We start from the raw sequence: 23,295 nt of genomic DNA, 5'->3' as shown, positions 1-23,295 counted from the left end.
TGTTTCTTTCAGCTCCTCTGCTCCATGTGGACACGTCTGCTCTTCACTTTCCAGTTCCTCAAGGAAAAACTGATGGCCCCAGACACTTTGCTCCCCTCTCCCATTTCGTAGAAGAGAAGAGGCACTCTGTTCTCTGCATCCCCTGACTGGAAAACTGCTAGAGGCATTTTGGCTACTCTATTCTTATACTTACTTCTCCCTTCTTCAGGAAAGAAGTTGTTGCCTCCTTGGCCCTGCTCATCTAGGAAAAATTTCTACATGAGCTGGGTGAATGGGCAAGGTGGGTTTTTCAAGCCTTGGTCAGTAGGAACACAAAAGTTCTACCAGTACAGACTTGTTTGTTTTATATCATGCCAGTGGAAACAAAATCAGTCAGATTGTAGTCTTTCTGCAGCTGCATTAAGAAGGCTTTTCACAAAGTGTAGCTGCTCAGCAGACATACTCTAGTACTATATAATATAAACAATTATAGAGACAAGGTGGGTGAGGTGATATCTTTTATTGGACCAACTTTTGTTGGTGAGAGAGACAAGCTTTCGAGCTTACGCAGAGTTCTTCAGGTCTGGGAAGAGCTCAGTGTAAGCTCGAAGGCTTGTCTCTCTCACCAACAAAAGTTGGTCCAATAAACGATATTACCTCGCCCACCATGTTTCTCTAATATCCTGGGACCAACATGGCTACAGCAACACTGCATAAACAATTATGTGATGATCACTGGTGTTATACTTCTAACAGTTGATCACCATAGATAAAGTATGCATAACTGTTTTCCACCATGTGCGTTGCTTAGCCATCCCCGATGCACTGAAATGAAGTTTGGTATACCGTCCAGAAAATGTATCCACATATGTTCCTGCTTGTGTTAAAAATATCTCATTCATATATAATATATATCCATGTACAGATATCTTGGGGTGATATTTAGGAAAGCAGTAGTTTGTACTGGTAAAACTTAATTTTATGTAAGCTACCTATAGGTCACCAAATATGGAGAGCAAGTAATTGCTTCCAGGCTTCTGCAAATTAAATATCAATAGGGGTTTGACAATGTTAAATGTACCAATTAAGCCTAAATGTTCACTTCTTATCAGAACTCCCTAAGTAATTCTTCTTCGAATTTTGGCATTTCCTGCTCTGATGATTCAGTGAATTAAATGTCAGTGCTTGACTGGAATTTGCAGTAAAATATATTAAAGAATCAAGGTGAATAATTGCTGATACTAGGACCAGAGTTTTCAAATTCTATACATGTTTAAACTATCAGTGCCCTTTGGATATTTGTTTTTTTGTTTAGCCTCATCTGTCTTCTATTTTAAAACCTTCACTGCCTACCTTTCCTTTCCAGTTTAAACAAAGAAATTAGCACTTTGAAATTATAAAGTGGTCTATGAGCATTATTAAATTCTTATAATTATTTTAGTTTTGTCCATAAACAATTTTGTTATATTATTTATATGTGATTAATAACTTGTGTAGAGTGTGTGTTTGAAGCATTTACTAGCACTTTGAATTAAAAGTCCATGTAATGCAAAGTAGGAACTCCAACACCTACAAGCCAGATTCTAAAATTGTAGGGAAAAAAATTAGAAAGTTCAACAATGCTGAATAACAATTTTTCTGCCTCCTTTTTTTTCTGCTGTTTCAGAAGAAAAACTAATTGCAGATGACTTGATTGTACAGGCACGAGAAGCTACTGAAGAAGACCTGTTGGTTGTCCACACAAGACGCTACCTGAATAAATTAAAGGTGCTGTACTTACTGGTTATCTTTGAAATAAGCTTTTTGGAATTTATTTCAAGCAGTAGATGTCCTGCCACTGGCATAATGTTGCTTCCTTCTTCCTGGTCAGTGCCTGTCATTAATGAACCAGCAAATTCCAGTTCAGCAGTTTACCCGGGCTATATTCTGGATTTGCCCTCTAACTTTTTAACTCTTTTTTCAGAGTTACTGTTTCAAAGTGAGACCTCTATTTGTCATAGTACACAGCATTTAAAAGTTCAGTGATAATTGTTGAAATTGGTGTTGGAAGTCAAGTCTCTACATCAGCAGAGTTGACAAGCTGTCAGTAATCTTGAGATTATGTTGGATACAGACTAGGGTTGTGCCTATACCTTGAGGTGAAGGGCAACTGAGCAATGGTATCACTAAGACTGCTATTAACTGTATCCTACAATATTTTACTTTCTTTCCTAGAAGTAAGTGACAGCATAAATGAGATCTAAACATAATCTAGACTAGAATATTTCTGTTCTGTATTTGGGGAAAAAACTGATTATATGTATAGTCTCATCATATAGTGATGATAACACTCTTTCTATTCCACTTTTAACTCTGGAGGATGCTAAACACAATCTATTAAAGCTAGACATTTTTAAATCAGCAGGTCCAGATAATTTGCATCCAAGAGTTTGAAAAGAGTTGGCATAGGAGCTCACTGAACCATTATTGTTGACCTTCAATAAGTCTTGGAGCAATGGGGAAGTTTCAGAAGACTGGAAAAAAGCCTATCTTGTACCAGTTTTTAAAAAGGATAGTTATAGGCTTATCAACCTGACATCAATCCCTGTCTAAATAATGGAGCGGCTGATACAGGACTTGATAATAAAGGATGAAAGGAGGACCACCATGATTAGTGCAAATCAATATTAATTAGATCCTGTCAAGCTAAATTGATGTTTTTTCTGAGAAGATTACACATTTGGTTGATAAAGGTAATAGTGTTGATATAATATACTTAGACTTCTCTAAGGTGTTTGACTTTGGTACTGCACAACATTTTGATTAAAAATCGAGAACAATATAAAATTAACATGGCTCACATTAAATGGATTAAAAACTGGCGAAGTCTCAAAATATAATTGCAAACAGGGAATCATCGTGAAGCAGCTCTGTTTCCACTGGGGTCCCACAGAGATTGCATTTTTTTATCATTGACCTAAAAAAACCAAAATTGTCACTGATAAAGTTTGCAGATGATACAAAAATTGGGTGAGTGGTAAGTAATGAAGAGGACAAGACACTGATTCAGAGTGATCTGGGTCACTTGGTAAACTGGGCGCAAGCATACTATGCGTTTTAATATGGCTAAATGTATGCATCTGAGAAGCACGGACTCTGAAAAAGATTTGGGGGTCATAGTAGATAATCAGCTGAACATGAGCTCCCAGGGTGATGCTGTGGCTAGAAGAGCTAACGTAATCATCTAGAGAAAAAAAATCAACTGAACCAGGTTATTTGAAATTTGTTAAATAATTAAGCAATATAAGCATGTTAAGGTATATACAAATATTTATATAATACTACAAATACAGATCACCAGAATGAGTACTATGTATTTTTTTTAGTTGTTCTCAGGTTCCCTTCAATATCTTTCCCAGCTGTGGTCAGTCTAAAATTGAAATATACGGAAGACAGCTATACACTGTAATTATTTATTTATATATATATCTACTAACAAAGCAAAACTTAATGAAGTTTTCCTATAACTTCTCTGTTAGGCTTATTTGAAATGTAGATAAAAGCCTCTGAGACAGAAGCATCCGCTAACATAAATCCTTCCATTTAGCTTTTCTGATTCTGAAGTTATATTCTCTTCCCTCATCTCCTTTGAAAATCTGCTTTTGCTACCTGTACAATGTTGCCCATGTATTCCATTCCCTTAGCTTCATGGTTAAAATCTTCCTCTGTGCCTTCCTCCCCTCTTGCCATGAGCATAGCCTCTCCCTTTGGCTTCCCGCGAGCTCTTCAAATTCAAGCATGTCCAATATGTCGCTTCCTCCTTTCTCACTTGACCTGTCATTGTTTATTATACGACATAAAGGACTAGGAGCGTGACAGGGTCCCTCTCTTCCAAAGGGTTTAGAGTAACACCACAATTGATAACAGACATAGGGGAAATAAGGGGAGGGAAGAATGATCATAGGGTTGCTTGTTTTTTTCTGTGTAGTTGTCCTGTAGGATCACTCTTGTGTTTTTTAATATTTAATTGCTTGGTGGTTTTGGAATCAGAGTTGGATTTAATTTTTTAAAAATATTAAGACATGACCAACCCACCCTGTCCTTAAACAAATGCGTTAGCCCTTTGGATTCAGCTCAAAATTGCCCTTGTTTTTTAACTGCCTAATACTGCACCCATTGAAGTCTGTGGCAAAGCTTCCATTGACAACAGTGGTGCAGGATCAAGCCCTAAAACTCTCCCTGGATTTGTCCTAGCTTTACCTTGTAGACAGTATACATGTCTGCTTACCTCACTGTTCAGTGTGCTTGCTTAGCACCAGCCTGCTGTTTGTCCCATCGTATTGTCTTGCCACTGTTGGTACAAGATGTTTCTTATGCATAGTTCCTGGCATTTGGGACAGCTTTTCTTTGGCTCTGAACTTAGACTTTCCATTTATTTTTCAAAATCCACTTGCAAATGCCTTTTAAATCCCCTTATCCATCTGCTAGAATTTTTTGTTTTAACTTAGTAACTATATTTTCTCTGTAAAGCATTTTGGAATATACTTTTATGAAAGACAATGGACAAAATAGAGTTGTATTTTCAGTATATCAGAAAAATTCATAAGCCTAAAAGCAATTGGTAATCAGGCTACTACCAGCCGCATTATAGAATAATCTTGTGTAGAATGTAGACTACCCCTCAGCATGGTAAACAAATTTACCCTAGTCATGGAAAGTGTGGGAAGAGGATTAAAGGCTCTGATGAAAGACTCAAAATATAGAAGGGAAGATGAGAGAGACTGTGGTGCTACATAGATTACAGGACTTGGTTTTCCTTTACAGCCATGTCCCCCTAAAATGTACAGAATCAAAAGCAATACTTTCATGTTAGGTTTTCCAGTCACTTAAACAAAGTGAGTTTTGCTCTTGTAGTTTGATAGCAGGAGTGAAGACTTTTGGTGGGCTGCTCTCAAAGGAGAGGGCTCAAATGTAGAATTTACCATGAATACTTCTATCACTTGGAATGGACTTAATGTAACTAGTTGGTTGTGTCTTATTCTCTTCTGCAATGTACTTAACATGTTGAAGTCATCCTACTAATTGTACTCATTTTTGTTTTTTCTTTTGCTCCAGGCAAAATGACTTTTTGGCAAATTTAAGTGAGCATAAGGAAATTAGTAACATTTGAAACCCAATTAATTTCCTCCATAGCTCTAGGGTTCTAGTCTTTACAAGGGTAAATTCTATTTTATTTTAAAGTGCTATAGTAGTTAGAGTAAATGTAGAATAGAGCATTAAAATAGAATATACTATACTAGATGTTCTTCTACAAATAATAATTGCTTAATGGGTTCAGGTTTTATGTGATTTTAGGAAGGCTTTGTTTAGGGATTTCTTTGTGCCAGTCTGTTGAAAAAAGAGACTTCATACTTCAAGATACGTATGTGGCACTGGAATACAAAAGAATAGAAAGACACAAGTGTGCTCAAGGGTGAGAGAGACCTTAATTACAATCTTGCTTGCCATCTGTATTTGAAGGCTTACAATGCCAGTTGATATCTCTACATATTAATACTGAATAGAGAGTGTTCACTGACTATTCTAATTGTAAAAAGGTTATTTTTGTTGACATACCTTTCTTTGAAAATGTACTAGATCAGATGCTGTGGACAGAATGAGATAGAATGTGAATTTAGAAATTCTCCAACGGTATTTGTAAGTAGAAAATAATGATCTTATATGCTGTAATTCAGAAGGAGCTGCTCTGAGTTTGCCGTCATTGCTTTTGGACAATAAAAGCAGGCTTGAAATCTCATTTTTTGAGCCCTGTGTTCATCTGCCTAGTGGCTCCCTTCCTCATGTGGTGTTGGTCGCTCATGTTGCTTCCTACTGATCTTTAAACCTCTTGACTCACCTGTTATAGTTTCACTTGGGGCTTCATGCCTTATTGATTCTGTTCTTACCAGAGCTTCTCTCAATATTGAGCCTTGGTTCCATAGGACCACCCAGCATACATTTATTAAATAATTTCTTGAGGCAAGGAAGGAGGCACCACGTGCATAGCATGGTTCTAAATGCCATAGAGGTGTTTCTAATATATATGCAGAGGACAGCTCTACAGTCATCGATCTCAGTGGACTCTGAGGTCTCAGTGGTCATAGGTAAGGATATGTTTTAGTCATGGGTATTTTTAGTAAAAGTCAGGGACAGGTCATGGGCAGTAAACAAAAATTCACAGCCCATGACCTTGACCTGTCCATAACTTTTACTATATACCCCTAACTAAAACTTGGGCTGCGGTGTTGCGGGTCCTGGGGCGGGGTGTGGCCCAGGACTTTCAGCGGTGCTTGGGGGGAGGCAGGCGGTGGCGTATAGCCTGGGACCCGTGCTGGAGGCGGGCGGCGACCCAGGACCCCCGCTGATGCTGGAGCAGGGCGGGTGGTAGCGCACGACCCGGGGCCCCTGCTGGTGCTGGGGGGTGAGAGGGTTGGCAGGGCTGGCAGGCTCCCTACCCAGCTCCGACAGGCATGTCCCAGCAGCTTCTCGGGGGAGGGGCGGCCAGCGGGACTCCACGTACTGCTCACGCCACAAACATTGGCTCCGCAGTTCCTACTGGCGGGGAACCACAGCCAGTGTGTGCTGCAGGAGCGGCGCATGCGAGCGTGGGCAGCACGTGGAGCCCCCTGGCCCCTCCACCTAGGAGCTGCAGGTACATGCCAGTGGGAGCTGGGGAGCTCCCCACACCAATAAGCGCTGCCCCGCACCCCAACTCCCTGCCCCAGCCCTGATCCCCCTCCCACACACCCAAACTGTTGCTGCTGGCCACTGCAGAAGTCACAGAGATCACGGGAAGTCACAGAATTCGTGACTTCCATGACCTCTGTGACAGACATGTAGCCTTAGTCATAAGCTACAGATTCTCACTTTATACATGATTAACAATTGACCTCCTTACCTCTCTGGGATGGTGGCAATCCACGGAGAAATTGCAATTATGAATGGACTTCAAAACTGTAGTGATCAGGGTCACTCCTGTTTTGGGTCTGAAAACCTACTTGTGAGACTACACACTCAGAGTACTTTGTCTAGGAACCATAGCTACATATAAATGTTCTGAGAGAAAGTGCAGTCCTAAATATACTAAGGACATTCGGAAGCCTAGTAGCCCAAAGGGTAATTATGATGGAAATGGATAAGCAAGTCACCCTATTTACAAACAATCAGAGGGTATCAGAACATTCCTTCTGTGCTGGGAAGCCCTGCTGGTGTTGGGAGTGAGTGCTCCTTGTCCCCTAACTAGCAAGAAAGGAAAAATTAGTTACAGATTAGGTAAACTGTTTGGTAGTGGAGTCAGATGAATTGTCCCTGAGCCAGGAGGTTGTGGACTGTATCTTTCTCAAGATACTAGATATCCGTACACAATGCCCCTGAACAAAAGGTAGTGGTGTTCAACACAAAGCTGTGGAAAGAGGTTACATTATTACAGAGACAGGTTCTTTATCTATTTGTGAGGGAAGGTTGCATATGAATTCCTGTTAATACTTCTGATAACAATGGCCCTGACCAGGCTCAGGATAAACAAAGATTCATTTATCTTCATAGCCCCCTACTGCCTAAAACAAATATGGTTTTCAAACATGTCTTGAACAAAGAAGGCTAGTTCCATTAGGCTAATAGTCTAGTCACATCTGAATGCACAGGATAATGGCATCTCTTCCTGTCTGTATGGCTCCTGCAGCTATAGAAATCAAGAGGCGTGACTTGTGAACTATCCCGAGTTCTCTTTGTTGCTTGGAAGGAGTTTGCTAGAAGGACTTACAGTTTGAAAGTGTAAAAGTGTTAAGATCTGGTGTGAAAAGGCCCACACAAAGTCTGCTTAACTGCCTTTTAACTCAGACAAGTGAAAGACAGATCTACAAATAGCAGATCTAAGCCCATGCTCTGATGAGCAATGAGAGCTGCTTATATTTCTGGGAATGAAGAGTGGAGTGTCAGTCATGAGAATGCTGTAGCAAAATTGAAGGTGAGATAGAGAGCCCCTGGAAAATTCCCAACTGTTGTGGGGAGACAGGTAGACATTCACTGTGTTAGTAGCAGCCAAAGAGGCTGACCTAAGATCTTTTGATGGGGAGAAAACAGGCTGAAGGGCAGTTGGAGGGGAGATAAGCTAGGACTGAGGAGACAGATCAGGAAGAACTCTTGTAAATTGAATTTTTAAGTGGAATAATTTATGCTTGTTAGTATCTGTATATCTTTAACTGAAAAGTTTTCCAGAGATGTATGGGTTTGCCTTCACATCCTTTAGTAAAAGCACAGTTCTAGTTGCAAAACATGACCCTGGAGATTTTCAGACGCTTCATGGAAGGCTTTCGGACCCTGAAGCAATAAATGAATTATGAAAAATGTAGCTTTGATATTTGTATCCATCTTGCTCCAATATTTGTGTTATATAAAGAAATACTTTATCCATTTACTTCAAATCAGCACTCTGAAATTTCAAAAGGAAATAAGCAACAGTAAGCCTAAGAAATATTTGGCACCCTATAAATCTTACACTTCTGGGATGCACAAAATAGAAACAATTTACTGTTTTACAATAACATGTGTGAGTGTCAAGTACCAGAGGGGTAGCCGTGTTAGTCTGGATCTGTAAATGTATGAGTGAATACTGTAATAGAAATTACCTGTACAAAATGGATCACTCTTCTGCTTGTGTGTCAGTGGAATGCAAGGTGTTGTTCTTCTGGGAGTGTTATGACACATAGACTTTTCCACACCTTAGGCTGTAAGAGCAATTGATCAATTTATATAATTACAAATTAAGTTAAGTTTATCAAAAAACTTATTAACTTTCTGTATGTAGAAACCCAAATTGGTCATTCTTAGCCAAAAAACCCCACCAAGTCCCAGAAGCTCTGATTTCTAGTTTGATGTATGTCTTTTATGAAACACATGTTATTTACAACAGGAAATGGAGAGCAATCAATTATACAATTCAGTATAAAAATTCCATTGTCTGTGTTTGTTGTACAAACACACATTGTTTTGTTGCTATGAAATTATGACAATCTTTCAGAAACTTTTCTGTGGGTAATTTGCACATGGTATATATGCATCTGATGAAGTGAGCTGTAGCTCACGAAAGCTTATGCTCAAACAAATTTGTTAGTCTCTAAGGTGCCACAAGTACTCCTTTTCTTTTTGAGTTATTTCTCTGTGGCTCCAAATTCCTACAGATTTTTGTCTGAAAATCCCTCAGATCATGCAGCTGTGTCATTATGATGCTCACACTCTCTCTTTTTAATAAGCATGGTTGATATATCATGTTTTTTTTTCTCACCTTGACTTTTTTACATTGGTTTTTGATGTTAACTGACAAACTTTTTGTAATGGGCATTGGTTATTTACTTTTCTTAACTTTTATAAAAAGTTCTTGAAATCAGTTAATTGATTTTGACTGTTACCTAGACTCTTGGGCAAATAGCTATCATATTAAGATCGGTAGGAATTCCTGCAGAAAATATCGTTTGTAGGGTAATGAAGTGTGACTATATATATATGGAAATTCAATTAAGGAAGAAGGCTCAATTATAGATAAGTAAAACATGTACGCTGAAAGGTGGTAGAAGTATTCTCTCACATTTGGCATTGGCTGGGGTTGTCATTAGTTCAGTCTAGTGTGCTTTACTACTCAGGCTTTTGCTTTGTAATTTTGGGCATCTGGCATTAGTCGCTTGGATACTTGCTTTACTGATCAGTACATAAGATACCTTTGTCAAGTAACTGGCATCTGGCGCCATAAGAATCACTGAGAAAAACTGTTCTCTATCTTAAGAATATTAATAAAATTCCATTTTTAAGAAGTAAGAGAACATTAAGGGTGAATGGTTAATCACTCAAGACAAGAAATGTCAAGATTAAAGTTCGATGCACAGTTTTAACTGTCTCTTGTACATGTACATTACGGTGGTCTTATTTACACGAGCAGATACCATTTCACAAATGCAATAAATATATACATTTTTTCTCTATAACTTCAGATAAATGTGCAACATTTTATAGTGCTGGGCATTACTTTGTGTATGCCAGAATTCAAGCTGTCTACATGAAAGATGCAAGAAGGGCTTCTGGACAACCCTGTCTCATTTACTGCACACCTTAGATGAATGTAGAAAATATTGCATAAGATGACATTGTATTATGTGAGAAATGGGCTGTAATCATGCAATTAGAGCTGTGGTTCCCAAACTTGTTCCGCCGCTTGTGCAGGGAAAGCCCCTGGTGGGCCAGGCCAGTTTGTTTACCTGCTGCGTCCGCAGTTTCAGCTGATCGCGGCTCCCACTGGCTGCAGTTCGCTGCTCCAGGCCAATGGGAACTGCTGGAAGTGGCGTGGGCTGAGGGACATACTGGCCGCCGCTTCCTGCAGCTCCCATTGGCCTGGAGCAGCGAACCGCGGCCAGTGGGACCCGCAATTGGCCGAACCTGCGGACGCAGCAGGTAATCAAACCAGCCTGGCCCGCCAGTGGCTTTCCCTGCACAAGCAGCAGAACAAGTTTGGGAACCACTGAATTAGAGTATACTGTAAAGTAGAAGTACAAGAGGGTAGAGTTAAGCTGCTAACTTTAACTTTACCACATCTTGACTTTTGAACGCTTACATATGCTATCTTAATCTTCTCTTCACATGCTTTTTTAATGGCATTTCCTAGGTTTCGTAAATAGAAAAAAAGAAATTCCATTACCTGAAACTGCTTTATTAGACGACACCCTAACACTCGTCTTGCGCAAAGTTCATGCTGAATTAAGCTTGTTAATAACAGAGAGGAAGAATTCATAACCATTTCATATGTTCCCCCTTTTTTGTCAAAATGCCGAATGAATGAAATTTTTTGTCAAAATGTAGAATTTTGAGAAATTTTGACAAGCTCCGATGCTTATCATGGAGACCCGCTTATTGAGCTTTCTGTGATTCATTGTTTACTGCACAGCAACTGTGGCAGGGGTTTTATGGCTTCATGCTGGGCCTAATCCAGTCAGGTGTTGAGAAGATATTGGGAGATTATTTGCAACCTCAGTTCCTATAGCAGGCCGTGGAAATAGAGTGCAGTACCTCGTGCCATTATGCTCTTAAGTCTTATCCTAAAAACAAGGTTTTTCGTATATTTTCATAGTGGAACATATCATAAGAGAGTGTCTCATGGACATCACCCCTCTCATTTGCGATTATTTAACAGTACTGTAGCAATGACAACAACCATCTACATAGAAAAATAATATTTGAAAAATATTTATATATTTTTATCTGTCTTTAACACTATTTAAGCAGCTGGAAATAAGGAGAGCCTGTGTCTTGTGACCAGTGACTTCTGTGTAAGCCACCAGCAAGGGCTGTGCAGCAAACCAGTTGGACCACTGTTGGGAAATCTTTACCCATTTTAATGAGAAATGGGTCGTATGGAAGAGTCTGCAGTGAACTCATGCCCAGCATAACTTTCTTTTGCATAGAATATAGGTAAAAGGTGTTTTAAAGATTTAAAAAAAGCTGTGTTCAAAGTATAAAAAAGCTTGCATGAATTGCCCGCATAACACACTTAAATCAAAAGCAATTTTCACTGGAAGACTCAAAAGGCATTTCACATCAATGAAGGCAATTTCACATTCAGTTTTCAAATTTGTTCTGTTTCAGTGCTAAAACTGTCCAAAAAAATCACAAGAATTGTATATAAATTTTCTCTTTATTAAGCTTATATTTGAGATGCATAGAATAACCGCTTTAAAAGGTTGAAAAATTCATATGTAAATCCCAGGAAATTTACAATATTTACCTCACAAAAAATTGAAGAATAATAGTTGAAAGAGTCAAAAATGGTATGTTATGATGGAATGAAAATGGTAATGTAATGTAAATACTTAGGCAACCTTAACTAAAACTATTGCTACCATCCTACCTATGCAGATCTCTCCTGCAGCCTAACCTGCAAAATGAGAGGTGCAACTATGAAACGGCAAGATCTGGTGGTAGGTCTGTAGCCCTTATAAAGCAAGTAGTTCTGCAGAAGTTTTTTTGCTGAAGCACTTTTTCCCCCCAGAAAAAGGTATAATATTACTTTAGTGCTTGATTTTCAGAGGAGCTGAGTGCTCACACTTCTTGTTGATTTCACTTGGAATTAAAGGTTCTCAGCACTAATGAAAATAAATTGGGCCTTTAGCTGTGTCTTCACTAGGAAAAAAACTTGTCTTAAATAATGCGAGTTAGCTAACACAAAATAAAACCCTAATGAAGACAAGGCAGTTTGTAGTTGTCACACAAGGTAATATGCAAGGTAAAGACTATGGAAGCGTACGGTTAACCTCAACCTAAGTCATGACAAAAGCAAACTTCCTTATCTTCACTAGGATTTTATGATGTGTTAGTTAACTCGAGTTAAAACACAGCTTTTTTCCTCAAGTGAAGACAAGGCCTTAGTGTCTGGTTCCTAATAAGATTCTAAATGTGTGGTTGATTGGCTTCAGACCTTTGGGTGTAAAACCTTTATCTGCTGTTTCCTTGAACTTGGTACTCTCTTCAGAAATCCACTCAAGATATGAATACCATTTTATTTTTAACATCTAAGATATTATTTTAATTGGCTTATTTTAATTAATGTGCTGTTAAAAATACTGGTTTGTAGTACTTGAATGCATAACATGAAAGATGGTATACCAAAGTTTGCTTTTGATCACTCTCATGCTGTCTGCTTTAATGTAACATCTCTCCATTGAAGTTGTTTTTCTGTTTCTGTTGTTTAGATTTAACTTTGATCTCCAAAGTCTTAGGTACCGCTTGCTGTAGATGGAAATTTTGGAAATATTTTAACCTTTTCCATTATAATAAATTGGTGTTTTATATAGGTTAAGGAACTGATCCTGCTAAAGATGGACGCCTCTGTGCATGTGCTTAACTTTATACACATCTCAGTGAATGAGTAAATGAGATGATTCATACTGTTTAAAGTTAAGCAAATGAATAAGTCAAGTCTTTGCAGGATCTAGGCTTAAGTGAAGAACTCTTAAAAGCTAACATCCTGAAATGGTGGTGCATACTATTTAGTGAGTCAAACTTAATACTGTCAAGTAGTTTCATTTGTGTGTCTTCGCAGCAAAAGAAAAGCTCAAATGGTGAATGGTGTACTGGGTCTGTCTAATACATGCTTTTATTTTACCTCTCTTAAACAGCAAGGGAGTGAAATATTTAAAAATAAAACATCAACTGGATTCTTACTCTCAGAAAATTACTTACTCCCACTTCTGAGCAGAATATGGTGAATCCTTTTAAAAATTCCTGTAGCATTATCAGCACAAAGAAAAATGGGTTAGGTACGCTTTGTAACCACAGAAGAGCACATAAGAGAAAAATGAAGACACATCGAGTGCAGTGTTTGCTGTCTGTAGGAAACTTGCAGTTTGTTACTCTTATGGACACAGGACCCATTTTGACTGGAGGCAAGTTCCATAGTTACATGCAACAAGTATAGTGTATAAAGGAATGGAAATAGGATTTAAAAGTTGATGATGACTGAATGAGAATAAATGTCTACCAAAGAAATAGTTACATGTATTGATTTATAATATGTTATCTAGATAAGCTTAATGCAGAAAGTACAGTGGCTTCTAAGATTACTATATAATGTCTGTCCTTTTGTTCCATATCAGAAGAAATTAATAAAGAGCGTTGTCATGAAGACAGATATTTCTGACCGGTTGACAGTTCGGAAAATTAAATTACCTCGAGTTACCATCTATTCCAAATGTTTGAATATATTTCTCTTTAATTTTTTTATACGCATACAGAACCATATCTTGGAGGGCTTTCAAGAGGTATCCAGTAAATCATTTTGCGCTTCTGCTATGCACATAAAGTACTATGAATATAAAATATTCATTATTTAGTCATTGAATTGTGATGTCTTGCTAGAGTGACTACATTGGCTACATGTTGTATGCAAATCATTATCATTATCCGTTATTACTCTGTACTTTTCCTTTGTAATTACATTTTGATTTTTTCTGTACACTTAGTGCTTTTGTTTGTAATGTTGATGTGGTACTAAGTTATTTTTATAATAGGAAGTCTCTTCGTGATAGAATTGTGGCTTCAAAGTAGTATTAGACAGCTTGCCCCATAAGTACATGGAAACAATCTAAATTAGGTTTAATTTATTGGTATTGAAAGTTTACTGTGCTTACTCCAGTGTTGATTATGGAGTTAGACTTTCAAATTGTGGCATGCTTTTGCACTTCTAAAAAGCAGGAATTATGCTTGCAAGTACATATGCAGTATGTGATGAGTATGACACTTTCAAGTTGTGTGTGTGTGTGTGTGTAAATATGCCACACTTAGAAATTGATGCCGAGTGGGTGTAACTACAAATATTGCCACACAAGTAAAGTAGCATTGTGTGATTAGCATTCATTCTAGCTGGGCCACTTTGAAATGATGAACCTTGAGCTGAAAAACGCTATGAATTGAAAATTGTGGCTCAGTAAAGTTGTATTTCATAAAGGTGTAACTTTCACTAAGAAGTCCTCTAATCTTAATATTATTTTTCAGTTTATATGGAACACATGAACAATAAATATAAGCAAGTTGATAGTGCCAATTAATAGAAATGTCCACCCCTCAATAAAAGACTGAGGCCCTGAGTAAAAAGACATCTCTGTCAAGTAGAGCTGGCCAAAACATATGATTTCCAATTTGCAGGAAATTTTGCATTTTTGAAATTTGATTTAGTTCCAAATCAGAATGAATCTAATTTTTTTTAAAAATTCTGTGAACCAGCAATCCTTCCCCTCCCTGCCTAAAACCCACACGTTTTGGAAATACTAACACAGTGTTTATATAATGAAATCTGCTCCCTAGCCAGAACAGCTGCTGAGTGAAATTGACATTCTCATCAGTTTCATGGCTGCTAATAGCAGCTGCTGGGGCTCCCATGTGTAGCTGGGTGACATTTTTTGGACGAAGTAGTTTATTCACTGGAAAATGCAGTTTCGGTCAACTCAGAACTATTGCACATTTGACCCAGTAGTTTTGGCTGAGGAAAAATTTTTCAGGATCAGCGAACTGAATGCATGTCTTTCTGTTCTCTTCATAAACTTTAGCTCGCTGGCTAAGGTACTTGCCTAGGATGTGGGAGAAGCCAGGTTTAGTTTGACTGCCCACTCTGGAGCAGGGACTTGAACTCAAATCTCCCCCTTTTCTAGGTGAGGGCCCTAACCACCAAGCTATTTTCTCTTCTAAGGTGAGTGTGTCTCAGTCTCTCCTATTGAAACTGTTCTGCTGTGCATAGATACTTAAAAATTAATTGGGCCACAGAGAGAATGTGAGAATAAAGCATTCACTTGGAAGGTAGGAGATGTGGATTCAAGTTAATCCTCTGAATCAGGCCGAGGGAACATTTGAACCCTTTGAGGGAACATTTGAATCCTTCCTCACACAGGAGTGCCTTAATCACGAGGCTCTAGATTAATTTCCAATTTGCTGACAAATTCCCAACATTTTTTGGAACCAAACTGAATATTGCCTCTGATTTTTTTGGTTTGCTGGCTGAACTGAAAAATCAACTATTTGCCTAGCTCTGCTCCTAAAATCTGCAGTTCCAGGCTGGGGACTCCAGGGCTTTCAGACTTCTGGGCCAGCTAGAATCATAGTGAGCTGGCTGGCCTGGGAATCTGGATGCTCTCACGTTCCTGGGCTGGGGCAGCCCTTGCAGACTGCCCTTGAGCCACAGCCCTGGGAGCCTGTCCTAGGACTTCCAGGCTCCCAGTTCTACAGCAGAGAGCTTGGAAGTTCTGAGGGCAGGGCTGGCCTGAAGCTGCAGACAATGATCAAATATCTCAGAATATTTTGTATCTTATATCCCAATATCCTTTGTGTTGTTTTAGTCAGCCCCTCCATTGCAGTGAAATACATAATAATTTATTAATTTTATGAAATTAATATATTTATAAAAAGTGTTAACTATTCTGCCAATTATGACCAGAGCCAGTGCTTACATTCAGGACATGATTCATTTGATATTTTCATATATTAAAAATATTATGTATGTGTGTATGGAAAATTTCAGATTACCCAGTGATATATATTTAGTCGGCACTATAAGAGCAGCATTTACACTTGTTATATTTACAACCAGAAGTGCTCGAAACGTAATGAGAATAATTATTTTAAAACACATAAAGCTTAGCCTATAGAAAATGTGGTCCCCCTATTGTCCCAAAGGTTTGTGAGAAAAGTCTACAAAAATCAGGGGGTAAAAATCTCTGTGTTGAATTTATACAAAGAATAATAGTTACTGCTCCTTTTCAGACCGTATGGAAGATCAAGGTCCAATTAAATATTTAACACGAGAACCATTTGGGTAGGATAAAATTGAAAAATAAGTTTCACAGCTCTCCTTTACCCTTAAAACAAACATATATGCCTGTGTTAGCCATTTGCTTTTAGAAGGAGGCTTATTAAACATAGTTATCTGGAATTACAGTAACAAGGGCTGTTTGCTATGAAGCAAATTCTTTTGTTAGATTTGTGCGTAGCAGCCACAAACAAGTCTGACAAGAAATCCGTCATTCTACTGCTCAGCTCCTATAGAAAGCACATAGGAAAGCAGAATTTATCTCCTTTTCATTCCTATGTGTAGTTGCAGTGGGAAGCCTTGCATGGCGGATAAACATGATAAAATACTGCCCATTCTGCGGTGGGTGGTGTACATTGAACCAATACACAGTGCTTCAAACACTTCCTGGTCACCTACTGGAGAATTAAATGTACCTAGTAGATATGAAAGACTTGGGGAACAGCTACATCAGCAGAGGTACTGGAACTGTGTGCAGACTCAGGAAGCTAACATTGCCTTGGCATGCATTCAGAAAGTCAGCTTTTTAATTACATATTGGTCTAAAAGTCTCCCCCCCTCCTTTTTTTTTTAATGTAAGCTTCAGTTCAGCTGAAGTTGCTGGTACAGGTACGTTCGTTCACCAGGGCAAACGTTCCACGTGCCCAAGATTAGTGGGTTTTTTGAGCCCAGCCCATACAGATATCTTCGCCTTATAATGATAAATCCTGTCATACGTGAAAACCATTTAATCCTAAACAAATGAAAATACGTTTTGTAAAAATGCCATTTTTGGCTTTACAAATAGGATTCTGCGGACAAATCATCCAAAACAACTTACTTATTTGTTATCAGACATGTTCCTGTGAACATTTAAAGCATATCATGTATCATAAACCTTTACATTCCCATTCATCAGCATATGGACAATGTGCCCAACCGTTTGATAGCATCGTCATCAGCCAGGTGAAGAGCCTGACTTCGACTAAGTCAATGGGTGCTTGTTAAGGCTATGCGACATAGCCTGAATTTGATGGCATCTACATCATGGGTCGTTAGAAAAACCCCATTTCAAAAGAATGGCCAAACAATTACACTGTCTTGTTTGCAGCTGGTTCAGGGATGACCCACAGGTACCTTGGCAGGTCAAAACCTGGTGGGCAGATGGTTGGGTTGGTAACATTCCCATTTATACGTGTTTTATTGTTTCATATTTAGGGTTATTAACCTGATAGTCATTCAGTATGATGAACATGTACTGTAAAACACAATTATGAAGTGGTATATTCTTTTTTTCAGTTTCTATTGCACACAGCTAATAACTGTGAGAATGAGGGGTGGGTGAAGGGCAGGATAATAAATTTTGGAAGTAACAAGAAAAGCATCTGAGCATAGAATCATAGAATATCAGCGTTGGAAGGGACCTCAGGAGGTCATCTAGTCCAACCCCGAACTTCGAATGTATTTTATTCCTTTCAAATATTACTATACTCCAAAGGGTGGGGGGTGATGGGGACATTAAAATAGTAATTAAAAGTCTTGCTGTGTGTATTGGGGGTGGGGGGGGATGTGAGCAGAACTGTGTCAAAATATGATCAAGGACACTAATTTCCTGACTCTTATAATCTTTGTGAGGAACAATTTCAATAAAATGTATATTTTCCCAGTTTTAGCTGTATCTTTCAGGACTGAAGACTTTCCTCATGATTTATGTTTATCTTATGCTAAATATCTAGTCAAGTATTCTGTTAATTAGAATAAAATGAACATATATAGCATATACGAACATTGAGAGTTCTTGGGCTTTAATTACCTGAAAGCATTCTATAACTGCCCTTAACTATGAATGCAAAGCTTTGAGTCATCTGTGTAGTCATAAGAATGCCAAGATGGAATGATTGCATCATGATTCCAAATTTGTTGTTGTTATATAATACATTGATATGACTCTCTTTCGGTGCCCCATTTCTTCTTTTTCTGACCCCATTTTCCCTTTTCTTTTTTAAATGTTCATGTAAATAACTGTTTGCAGTGTTGTAGCTGTGGTCTCTTTCATGCTTTTCTCCTTAGCTGGCACTGTGCAAATGAAAGGGGTGGTATAGTAAGGCTATACTTTTCCTTGGCCAAATTACATTGTGGAGGAGATTACATATTGTATTATTACACATGGGTTACAGTGTGTTTACAGAGCTGGCCAGAAAACGTCAACATAAATTAAAGGGAGGCAAACATTTTTTGTGAAATGTTCTTAACGTTTTCCAACTGTCTGTAATGCTTGACACCAGATTTTATACTTGGCCAAATTCAGCCTAGTGCAACTCTATTTAAGATGCACTATGGGTGAAATTGGCTCTTTATATTTATAGTACCAACCAGAAGTTAAAACAGTTTTTAAATAGATTTTAGCAAGTCTTGCCACATTAAAAGATGATAGTGAAGGTAATTGTATTAATGATGGACAGCAGTTATTAACAGTTTCCGACATGGTGTATGCCATATGTTATCTTTGAAATTTATTTCAATATAAAAGTATAACAGACATTTAAGTGAACTGCTGTCAAAGTAAGCAATGCTGAATCTATATGCTTTTTATGTTTTAAACACCTTAATGCATAGCCGCTCCAATAAATGATACTTACAGTCTTCCTTTAAACTGTTTTTGGCCGTAAGCGGTCATAAGTTGAATACCAAAGGAGACTAAATAAGCATATAGGTTTTATTCTTTTGTTAAAATTCACCCACCAGTTGCAATCACACAACTGGTGAAATAAGAGAATCACAGAGGTGTACAGAATCTCTTGAAATTTCACTATGCTGAAGAGTGTGGGATCCACTCAAAATCCTTGTGCAAAGGTTTCCAATTTATTGACCTGAATACCTTTATGAAATATTGAGTAATAACTTGAAATGTAGATGTTATATATTCTTAACTTCGATTTAGGTTTTGAAATATATTTAGATGTGGTATAGCTCCTCACACTGTTAGTATGGATTCTTAGAAGTAATATCAGCAAGTTCTTCAATAGAATAGATCAAGTATTATAAATATTTTGGAAATAATTCTTCAAATCATTTTCTTAATTATTTAATACAGCATTTGCCTTAAAACATATTCCAGGAGTGTTTAATATGCAAAATAAATGTTACCTGATCTTGCATGAAAATAATCAAATTATTATGGATTGTTTAAGCTAAGAAATGCATAAAATGTTCATTAATAAGTGTTGAACTTCTTAGTTCAAATCTGTTTGACGTATTCTCTTGACCCTTAGGGTTGAGCAATGTGGTAAGCACAGCTAACTATTAATACCATGAACAAATGTTGTTTTTGTAACATTTATTAGCCTATTTAAAATTTGGACATCACTGAAAAAATAATTATTTTGTCAAACTTTGGCAGAAGAATCCAAAATCTGACTTTTGAAACATTATGTTTCTCATAAATTGCAGTTTGAGACTTGCTGGTGTCTAAAAGAAAGGAAGCTGTTCAGATTCCAATATAAATCATTGCTATTATAGACATTGCTGTTTTTGTGGAAAGAAAATGTTGTATGTTAAAGCCACATGCTTTTGTTCAGTATATAGTAACTGTGACAGAACATTAAAGTAGTAGTTTGGAGATAAGGTAAATTATTCAGAAACTAATTTGTAATTATTCTTTATTTTTTTTCTGTAGTGGTCATTTGTAGTGGCTACAATTACAGAAATTCCACCAGTTCTCTTTCTTCCCAATTTCCTTGTTCAGAGAAAGGTGCTGAAGCCTCTAAGAACCCAAACAGGAGGAACAATAATGGTAAGCTATTGATGCTTTTTTCCTACTGTCTTTCATCAATTTGAATTAATGAACTATATTTTTAAAAATTTAACCATTGCCCTTTTGTCATAGATTTTATAATTCAGAGCCGTCTGTGCTTGTGTACCAATGGATCTGTGATTGGGTGGGTTTATTAATCCTACACTGGACCAGGGCAGGAGGAGGGTTAAGGATCTGACCTAGAGACAGTGGCTAAATCCAGCATGACATTGCAATACCTAGCAGCTGTATCAAGACGAGAGGGCATGAAAAGAGAAACAACCGCTAAGAAGAGAGAGATTTTTGACCCTACTCAGGATGTCATCTGCTCTCACAATTCTTTTTTTCTGGTACCATAAGAAAAAGGATGTGCTGCTTAAAATGAGTTTCTAGTCTGAAATATAACTAGTGAGGAAGTGACAGCTTCTTACAGTTCATTTTGTGTATTCAGAAATTCATACCTGCTCATTTTAATGATTAAAATAAGGTTTTACTGCTGTGAGCACTATAGTGGGTGCACAGCTAAAATGGAGTGAGCTGTATTCTGTTTAATCATAAGAGAATTGTTTTCCAAGTTCCAATTAGTTACATCTGTTCTTCCTCACTGCAGGCAGTGGAGTTGCACAGGTGTCACTGAGGGCTTAATTTGTCCTACAGAACCTTTATTACAGATGGTGATATGCCAGATGGAAAAAACCCACTTGAGACTCTGAGCTAAGGCTGAGTTTGCAGGGCTAGTAGTTGGGAAAAACCATCTTTTTCATTGAAAACTGAACACATTTTGATACTGAAATCAGAGAGGCAACAACCATCGAACTCCTATGATATTTGTCAGAGTAGAAGCACATTTCAGAAAGCAAGCCACAGTGCTTCAAGACCATAGTGGTGTTCCCTATCTCTTTTCGCAGGAACAGACTGTAGCAGCGAGTTTATAAGTTGACCATAAATGATTTTATCTAAGTTTACAGTTGATGTGGTAGCAGATTTTCACTGCATCTCCTGCATTTTCACCCTCCCCTGCCTTTCCCAAACTAGCTGTTACAATGAAGATCCACAGAATGGTACAGAATCCCACATTGCCATTCCTGAATTATGTTAGGGTTAGCTATAGAAGTGCATTGTCTTGAGGTTCAGCAGTGTACTTCTTTTTCTTTCAGCACTAGAAATTAGAATAAAAGATCTATTGCAACTCACTAGCTGATATGAAAGGTGGAGGAGGCTGGGAAGCTTTAGGGGAAGTGTAAGGCAGCAGCAGTATTTTCACAAAACTGAGAGGTTATCTATGTTAATTGTCTATCAGTGGGATAAAAGGCACTTCGCAGCAATCAGGCTGTACACTAAAAGCAAGATACATTTTTTTTCAAATTCTTCCGTTGGTGAATCATATAAAAGATTAATTGAAGAAGCAAATAACACATAAAAGCTTAAGGAGGGGTGGAGTAACAGAGGCCCCAAGACTGGGCAGGGGGAACCTCAGTCTGCCTAGATCCCAAGGTCGTCCTTCCTCCTTACCCCAGTGGGCGCATGGTCCAAGTGTGCAATCCTGGGTCTTGTTTACAACTGAAAGCTGGCCCTTTTAGCCTTTACCCATGCTGGACACTGGCTGCAAGAGGTGATGAATCAGTAATCTTAACAGCATTATATGAACCTCAAATCCTGTCGTTTCTATCCCAACTGAGCCTCCGAGAGGCTGCAAGGAAGGCAAAAAAGTCACCAGACCCCAAGCCACTCTGGCCCAATGGGAAAAATTCCTTTCTGATCCATAAAAACAGGCAATCCGTCTGACCCGTAACATCATAAGCAGGACAACTCCTTATCTACAACTAAGTGGACAGAGGGCGGGATAACTGACCAGAGAGTAGAGGCTTTTGAAAATCCTAGTGTAGTTTAAATAGGAGGGGGCACCCAGCAGCCAATCAGCTGCCTCCATACCCATTTGCCAAGCCAACAGCTAAGCAGAGAACTGCCATTTGGGGGGTGGCAGAGCTTCTCTTCCTGCCAGGCATGCATTTTGGGCTTCTCCCATTCCCCACTATCCAGTCATGGTTCTCCCCTGCTAAAAGCGGTAAGAGGGTATTATTTAAAGCAAAATAGGAAATTAATTTCACACTTTGTTCAAGAAGTAAATAAAATTAAAAACTTTAAAATTAATTAAAATTACTAGCTTTGGAAGATGCTGTATACCCAAAAGAAGGGTTGATAGTACCATAAGAAAGGAGACTGCACTATAAAAATTGTGTGTCCGCTAAAATTTAAAATTCATAGAGTAATGTATCTTGTCCCATGTGTTTTTTGTTTATGTGGCACAATTGTCTGTCAAGGCTTACAGCAAACAGTGGGCTTGCAGTAAGCTATATTAAGTGTTTGTTCAGATTTATGCATGTTTTAAGAATAGCAGCATATTGTTGTATGTCAAGAAGCATTCCTGGTGTGAAGGAACATAACTACTAGCGCTGTGGAAAGGACTTGCTTGGTTTTCTAGAGTGTGGTGTCTTTAGACTGGACTTTTTGACGTAATATGGGACACAAGGCCAAATTCTCCCTTTACATCCCTGAAAGGCATGTACATAGTGCCAATGAACGTGAGTGGGACCTGTGCACATGTAACCTAGGGCAAAATTTGGCTCATAGCTCTAAAGAAATGTTTGTGTCATTAATAGATACTCAAGAAGAAATTACCACAGCTGTCGCAGGGAAAGCTCTCTTTGATGTTAATGAACCTGGTTAGGTTCCCAGAGGAGTTTGTCATTAATATTTAATTGTGAATGTATTATTAATTAATTACTGTTGAAAAAATACTTCAAATTAGCATTTGCCAGAGGGAAAAATCTGTAGTGTTCTTAGAATTCGATAACGACATAGTGTTCAGGCTGCACAGGGCACCATGTATTTTTAGAGTCTGCATTGCAAATGCAGTAACTGTAACTGAAGGAATTTCAGAAAATGATAAAATTACGTATTCTAATGATAAACAGCCTCAAGATGGGTATTTACCTTTTTTGGTTTCTAACCTGGGCTGGATTTGACCCAGCGGCCTAGAGATGGGAAACTCTATATCCCCATTACCTGTCTTTTGATCCACTCAGCCTCATCCAAGAGTTCTCACATTGAAGTCAGAATGCTTTCCCTGTCAAGTCAAGGTAGACTTTGAACTGCCTTACACTTAACTTCTTTTTTTTTAGCCAATTTA

General features: G+C 38.2%; 1 protein-coding gene across 4 annotated transcripts in view; it reads left to right on the top strand.

Annotated features, from left to right (window-relative positions):
• HDAC11 (histone deacetylase 11) overlaps positions 1 to 23,295 on the top strand; it is a 70,033-nt gene that overhangs the window by 7,897 nt on the left and 38,841 nt on the right. For 3 of the 4 annotated variants that reach the window (XM_073352188.1, XM_073352186.1, XM_073352189.1), the window contains exons 3-5: positions 1,646 to 1,746; positions 13,770 to 13,796; positions 19,989 to 20,105. In XM_073352188.1, coding sequence (XP_073208289.1) covers positions 1,646 to 1,746; positions 13,770 to 13,796; positions 19,989 to 20,105 — 245 coding nt within the window. The remainder of the gene's footprint in view (positions 1 to 1,645; positions 1,747 to 13,769; positions 13,797 to 19,988; positions 20,106 to 23,295) is intronic. The other variant, XM_073352187.1, reaches the window with a different exon arrangement.

This window comes from Lepidochelys kempii, chromosome 7, assembly GCF_965140285.1.
Source record: "Lepidochelys kempii isolate rLepKem1 chromosome 7, rLepKem1.hap1, whole genome shotgun sequence".
NCBI classification, from domain to species: domain Eukaryota; kingdom Metazoa; phylum Chordata; order Testudines; family Cheloniidae; genus Lepidochelys; species Lepidochelys kempii.
Note: the sequence above shows the minus strand (reverse complement) of the source record. Positions and strands in the feature narration are given on the sequence as shown.